The sequence below is a fragment of the Polyodon spathula genome, chromosome 16, assembly GCF_017654505.1.
Source record: "Polyodon spathula isolate WHYD16114869_AA chromosome 16, ASM1765450v1, whole genome shotgun sequence".
NCBI classification, from domain to species: Eukaryota; Metazoa; Chordata; class Actinopteri; order Acipenseriformes; family Polyodontidae; genus Polyodon; species Polyodon spathula.
The window spans coordinates 14,263,289-14,270,664 of record NC_054549.1 but is presented as its reverse complement, the minus strand read 5'-3'; the positions used below and the strand labels follow the sequence as shown (position 1 = coordinate 14,270,664).

Sequence of the window (7,376 nt, the reverse complement as noted above, 5' to 3'; positions counted from 1 at the left end):
GATGACTGCCACACTACATATCACGGCAACCGTTAGTAGCTAACAGCTGCTAATTATTTATAACTTTATGATGGTAGGTTCACTCTTATAAACGTGGTACTGTGCTTAAAACGGGTAACTGGCGTAAACAGTAGTAGTATATTACATAACGATATATATATATATAGTATATATAATATATATATATATATATATATATATATATATAAATATATATTGGTTACAATCTATGGGATGCAATATGTCTCCCCACAGCTTGCATTAAGGTAAGACAGTTAAATTCAGTCTAGCCAAGCGGTACAGGATGAGAGGGGATTGCTTACTTCAGAACGCTGCGATGCTCACAGAAATATGAAGGGCTGTTTGGTTAACACTTCACCCACACAGCTACAGTACATTAAAACACAGACACGAGACACAGAGACAGGATGGACACGGCACGGGGAGATGAAAGCACAGCAACAGCACAGCACACATGAAGCTTCTGCCAACTCGCACCAGTGTTTGGAGAGGATTGTACAATATTTGGCCAAACAAAAATCCCTTACTCTTCTTACTGGAGTGATCACAGTGTTGAATTAGAGATTTAAAACACCCTACTGCTGATGTTTAATGTGTCAGATAATATTGATAGTAGTATATGAAGACTGCACAGACCACAGATTTCTAAGTGGTAATAAGATTGCCTCTCTCTCTCTCTCTCTCTCTCTCTCTCTCTCTCTCTCTCTCTCTCTCTCTCTCTCTCTCTCTCTCTCTCTCTCTCTCTCTCTCTCTCCTCTCTCTCTCTCTCTCTCTCTCTCTCTCTCTCTCTCTCTCTCTCTCTCTCTCTCTCTCTCAACATGTGGCTCAAGTGGACTGTCCACAATGAAAACGCCACTGAAAGACATGGCGAGGACTTACCTTTGGTCCAAAAGATCGTCCAGAGATTCAGGACTTAGAAGCAGAAAGAAAATGGAGGCATGCAATAAGCGGCAGAGGAACAACCCGGTGCATTCAATATGGAATATATAATGGGATTCCAGCTTTCTTAGGTGACATGAATATCAACCCCTGAACCTACACAAGCATCCCTGGGAAGGGAAGGGAAGGGACACTAATGTTAACAGCCCTGCTAGCAAGCACGTTTCAGTACGTTTACAAAGCCTTGTTCTGTTTGAGGTTTAGCCTTAATAGCGAAAGACAAATCCTTGATTAGCCTTGCCATGTTTAGACTCAAGCAATTAAACGAACTGAAAATAAACACACAAAAAAAAATATTATACTAGACTAAGTATCTTTTTCAATTAATTCAGCACCTAAAAAAAATACAGTCAATAAACTATAATTTCACTGTTTGGGAATCTCAGTGCAAATTTTATTTTATTTCTGAATCAAGCAATATACAAATTTTATAAGAAGACAGGGCAGTATAGTTGACAAAGGAGAATGGTTTTAAAAAAAAAAAAACTATTTTAATTGATGCAAAGAGGTACAGCTAACTTTATTTTCTAATCTAGGAGTGAGTCTTCCATGCAGAACGATTAATCTGATGTATTGTATTACATGCAATCATGCAATCGTATTAGTCATTCCTTAAGTAATGCCTAAATCAGATTCCACAATACATAACTTAATGCAATACAACAGCATTGCTAAAAAAATTAAAATAAATCGCTACTTAATGCACTTTTGGGAGACCGCATGTATTGTAACGTATTACAAATAAAGAAATATTACAAATAAAGAAAATCTTAGAACACGCTATTTGAAGGTTGACTTAGAATAGACTGTGACACTTATTCCATTCCATTTCCATTTTCTACATGACATCCATAGCACAGATACTGTGTATATTGATTCCTTTGTGTTGCCGTACTTTAACACACATCATCATTTATGTGACTACTTCACTACTGAAGCTATGGATCCTTGTCTTGTATTAAATAATGAAATGGACACAGGCAAGGGGTAGTAACCTATTGACACATCTGACGGAACAAAATAAGGTCTCTCTTGTTCTAGCTCTTGACGAAGTCAAAACAGCAGCAATGAGGGAGTTCTTAAAACTAAAAACAAAACACCCACAATGCTCCAGGGCACTACTTACTCTGGGATCTCATTGGTCACTTGGCTTTGAAGAAAAGAAGACAACAAGGATACTTGTAAGACAAAAGACAAGGGACAGAGACAGATGCAGACACCAGCTAGAGCAAAGAAGTTAAGCTAGGACAACAGAAAACAAGAGACACGGTAGACAGAAAAACACAGCCTGAGGGAGATTGCACAGAACAAAACAGTTTCATTACATCACAAGCAGAGCTGCCACTGATGTGCTGTCAGAAGAATAACCTGTAACACTGGCCAAGAAAATACATCTTGATATTCGATTAGGGAAAAAAACAAAACAGCATTGGAACACAATTCTAATTGGCTGACAGGTGGAGCACCACCTACGCTAACCTACATTCTGCAGCTGAAATGTTAACATTAATACAAAGCTGTAGCAGAAAAGTAGGTTTTGGACTTTAAAAAAAAAAAGGGCGTTTTTGCTTCAAGCCAAAACCACCCACAACAGTAGGCTTTAAACCCCTGAAAGACATACAATAACGGGCTTCCTGGCTAGCACTTCTGGTTTTAATTATTTATACATAAGCTTAAGCTATAAAGCAACTGGGAGGCAGTTTAATCATTTCTTGTAACAAAAGGGGTGTAATTTTGTTTTTCAGCTGAAGCAAGGAGCCTACAGAGGTCTTGTCTGTGGGATGTTATGGAGTATGTGTTTCCTTCAGTGATAGCGTTTTAATGGGTCAAATCCATCCACGGAGAGTACAACTAATCAATAAACACAGAATGAATGTACCTTTCACTGCACCCCTTATCATTGTGTACAGTAGCTGTTCACATGCAGTTTGTCTGAACGGTTCTTATGAGTATTTATCTGTTTTTTTTTTTAAACTGTCTTTGATGGGGTTCAGCCAAGCCAGCTTACCTCTTTGTCACCGCGTTGTGATATTCTATGAACGTCCGGCCATCGAATGCGATCGCTTCAGTCTCTCCTGCTGACTTCTCCACGATTGCTAGGAAAGAGAGGTGAGAAACGACTTTAACGCGTTTCAGAGATGACATACAATTGCAACAGCATGCTGTAACAAAAGCTGGGCCAGTGACAATTACACGCTTGCTATCCAATTGTACGTGTCATTGCACACAAGCTATTAAGGGGCCAAGGTTTTGTATCAGCTATTTCTGGTACACATCAGTTACAGCAGTTTCAAAGGAACCGGTACTAGTATTAGTAATAGGCAATTCTACAGGGGATTGAGTTTCTTTATTAATGTATCAACTGGTATCATTTCAGACTGCATGCCACTGGACTCGGCCTTTCAGATAGCTGCCAGTTACTGGGGAAGGTTGAAGGGTTTTTGGGGGGCCGGATCCTTACCGTTCTCACAGCGCATGCCGGAGAAGCCATGCTGGCACACACACTCATAGGAGTCCAGTTTGGGATGGCAGATCCCTCCGTTGTGACACACACTGGGGCTCTTAGAGCAGGGGTGAGCACGGTACACTGAGACATCCACGGCTTTCAGGACATAATCCTTCTTCAGAACCGTAATGCCTATCAGTGAAATCTAGGGATACAGAGAGAAATAGTTACCTCCCTTTATAATCCAATCCTGGGCCTTTGCTTTTACAGTGCTACAGGTTTGAATCCAAAATTGAATTTAGAATTGAACTCACAATACCCAATGCAAATGGCACTGATTAAATATAATAATAATAATAATAATAATACTAATAATAATAATAATAATAATAATAATAATAAACACATGGTTATCAATTCATTCTATATTTCTCATCAATTCTATAATCTAGAATATGAGGTAACGATACTTTCCACACACCTTTTGAATGGCTCCAGTGAATCCATTGTTAACAGAAGCAGCCCGGGCCAGTGTACTGAAATCAGGAGCTCCACCCACAAACAGGGACTGCTTCAGGTTGAGAGCGGTATGCTGGTCCTGGAACAGCGACACAGCATGAGAGGAACACCAAGGCAGAACAGCCACTGACCCCTATCACCTCACTAAGCCCTTACTGCCCTCTAGTGGCTCAAACTGGTTACTGCCAGAGATCTTTGTCATAACATTAAAGGCTGAGGCTGGGTCTGGGTGACTCCCATTGCACAGCAGTAATGGGGTGAGTGTTATTAGATACATTTGGTCATCTATAAAGTGTATTTAATGCAACAACAAAAAAAAAATCACACACATACAAATACTTCTAATGTTTGATAGACTTTTTTGTAAGCTTATTAACACAGGAGTAATGAGTGGTTTGCCAATTGGCTTAACTGTCTTGTACATTTTTAAAACTAAAGCTGTGTTCTCCAACCTGCATTCCAATCCTGTAAGAATACCCACAATAATCCTGCAGCTGGCAAAAACACAATGCTGGGGCAGTAGCAGACTATGCCAAAATAGTTAAAGAGTTACGAAATGGATCTCCATCTCGTGCCTGATAACGTATTGCTGGCCAGAACTGTAAATTGGCAAAGAAAGTGCTGTTCACTTCATTAGCAGAACATCTGGTGTTTTATGTAACCAACTAAAGTGAGTTGGTCCAGCACCAGCATTCAGCTGTCTCCTGTATTGTATGAAGGATGAAGATCACAGCCCCCCCCCCCCACACCCCCCACACACAGCATCAACAACATGATCACACTACTATTCAACACAGGCTAACAATGCGATGGTTCTTAATGGAGTGTTACCAATGGTCATCACTATGAATGAGCAGCACCGTGCAAATCAATTCAATAAAATACAAATGAAAATGACTGATGCTTTGGCTTTGTACCTGTTTTTCAAGTGTAACTCTCGGTACTTTACAGAAGCACAACCTTAGGATAACTAATGTCTTTTTTTGTTCTTATACTGGAACATGAAATCGAATTAAAAATGGGCAAAGCTATACATTTAAATACTGTATCATTTGAAATAGAGGCAAATATGCTGGTTTGTTTGATCTGTCCTGTTCTTGAACTTCTATTCCTGAGAATACGGTAATCATGCTATTAGATTTGTTTACTGCTCTGCCGTTTTAAATAGAGCTATCTTTCCTATACTATTCGAGCAGTTTGCTGTTTTGAGTACTGTTAGCTTTCCTGTACTACTAGAGTAGTCTGCTGTTTTGATAGATCTGTACAGAGTTCAGCTGGGAAAGAGTTAAACGACGCTTGCGTTAAAGTTTTCACTCCACTGGAATTGAGGTGCAAGCCAAACAGGGTTACAACTTCTATTGTATGAAAATGTACCAAAAAAATTAAAAAAAGATGTAATCTGTTGTGTGTGAAATACAATGGGACTGGGATGAGAAAACACAATGGCCTGGAGAAATGAAATGGTTGTTAAAGCCGAGGTGACAGGACACTTATCTTTACCTTGCGAGATTTCTTAAATCCAGGGGAGCACAGAATAGAGGAAAAGGACAGAAAAAAAGAACAGGAGAGAACGGCACATCAGTAAGAAGTAGGGTACAGTGTGAAGGATACAACACCATGCAGGACACATAGAGCATTCAAAATAACAGCTACTGCAATTGCCTTCGCTCTTAGCTGTGTATTGAAGCCTTGTTGCAAACATGTGCAAGGAAGCCAACAGGGGGAGTAGTGGTTGATCAAGAAAGAGTTATGCAAACCTAGAGACAATATCTTTCCCTGGAGAATATACAAACACCATACTTTGAACGAACACGTAATATCGATCAATCAGTGACCAGTTATTGCTTGTTTGCATTAGTCTGTGGAGTGCTTATATTATAAATGGTATATTATATGATATTCTTAGAGCATAGTGATATGCAATTATATATTGTACATTACCTACAATGCACTTTTAAAACAAGAGACATACAATTTGGAATGATGTCATTTTCAAAAATATGATACAAATTTTACTTCAGTGAACTGTACTCAAAAGAGCTTAGTGTTTTAAGTACCAGACTCTCGCTTGCTTCAGCAATTTACAGTACTATTCGAAGTGATTAACGGCCTTTTAAATATTACTCAGTTGTTGTTTTAAACTGTAACTATGGCAAGCAAATAAACAGTTTAACTGCCCCCAGTTATGAATGCTTTTATCAACCAATTTGTTTTACCTGTGGCTGAAGCTGACATTTTGTTACTTGAATACTTAACTGGATTAACAGAAAATACCACCCACATCAAATAAATATTTGCAAACACAATACCGCACACTGAGTGGGCGAGAGTTTATAGAAATGATCTTCCTAAAGCATGTTTAATGTTATAATATAGAAAATGCATTTAACATGGGAGTTCCTTCTTTTTAATACACAAATGAACCCAATATATCCCATTTCACTTGTCAAGAAGCAATAGGGGGGCCGATCTAGTCCTCTATCCAAAAAGAGAATCGGAAAATTCCTTACCGGTGACTCTCCTCTCTCCGCTTCCCCATTATTCACAGTTATCACTCCTTTACGACCGTTTCGTTCCAAAGTTACCACATTCCAGACGTCCAGTTGAATCTTGTTCTTAGTCCTGTGTGTGTGCGGCAGTAGAAATAACAATAAAACATTGGCTTGTGGACCAGGGGGATGAACAGCTGATCAAAGAGGTTCAGAGGCAATCCGAAACGTTACCTGATCACTGCAGGGCCTTTCCCCAGGTCGTATCTGAACTCCAGCAGACCGTCGTTCAGTGCCAGCGAGATGAAGTCTCCTTTGCCGTCTGTCTTCTGTCCGTTGTAGAAGATGAGGCCTGTGAGATCCTTTGCCAGGAACACCACAGTGATGCTCAGCTTTTGCCTAGAATACCACAACAGAGCCGAACTTTACAACTGCAGCAGTGGGCCAGACACAGCATTAAATCACACACAGTAAAGAAAGTTAGGACCTGTGATGCTATTAAACTAATTCAATTACTAATACTGCACTCCAGTCAATTAGTAATAAAGTTATAGGTTAAATGGTTTGTGACTAGCAACACTAACGATCTATCACAAACAATTAAATTATATTAGAAATGTTTGATCGTTGGTGATATGTGACATGTGTGATATAGAGAATATATATATTGATATGATATATATATATATATATATATATATATATATATATATATATATATATATATAAATATGACAAGCTTCCCAGTCCCTGCCAATGAAAAGCATCCCCATAGCATGCTGCTGCCACCACCATGCTTCACAGTAGGGATGGTGTTACCAGGGTGATGTGCTGTGTTGGGTTTGCGCCAGACATAACGCTTTGCATTTAGGCCAAATAGTTCAATTTTTGTTTCATCGGACTACAGAATCTTTTGCCACATATTTTCAGAGTCCCCCACACGCCTTTTTGCAAAATCCAAG

At 39.2% G+C, this 7,376-nt stretch overlaps 1 protein-coding gene across 1 annotated transcript in view; it reads right to left on the bottom strand.

Annotated features, from left to right (window-relative positions):
• Positions 1-7,376, bottom strand: part of LOC121328241 (agrin-like) — a 163,784-nt gene that overhangs the window by 6,386 nt on the left and 150,022 nt on the right. The window contains exons 29-33 of the mRNA XM_041272800.1: positions 6,649-6,813; positions 6,436-6,547; positions 3,888-4,004; positions 3,422-3,611; positions 2,969-3,056 (exon numbers count right to left, since the gene is read on the bottom strand). Of these exons, the coding sequence (XP_041128734.1) occupies positions 2,969-3,056; positions 3,422-3,611; positions 3,888-4,004; positions 6,436-6,547; positions 6,649-6,813 (672 nt within the window). The remainder of the gene's footprint in view (positions 1-2,968; positions 3,057-3,421; positions 3,612-3,887; positions 4,005-6,435; positions 6,548-6,648; positions 6,814-7,376) is intronic.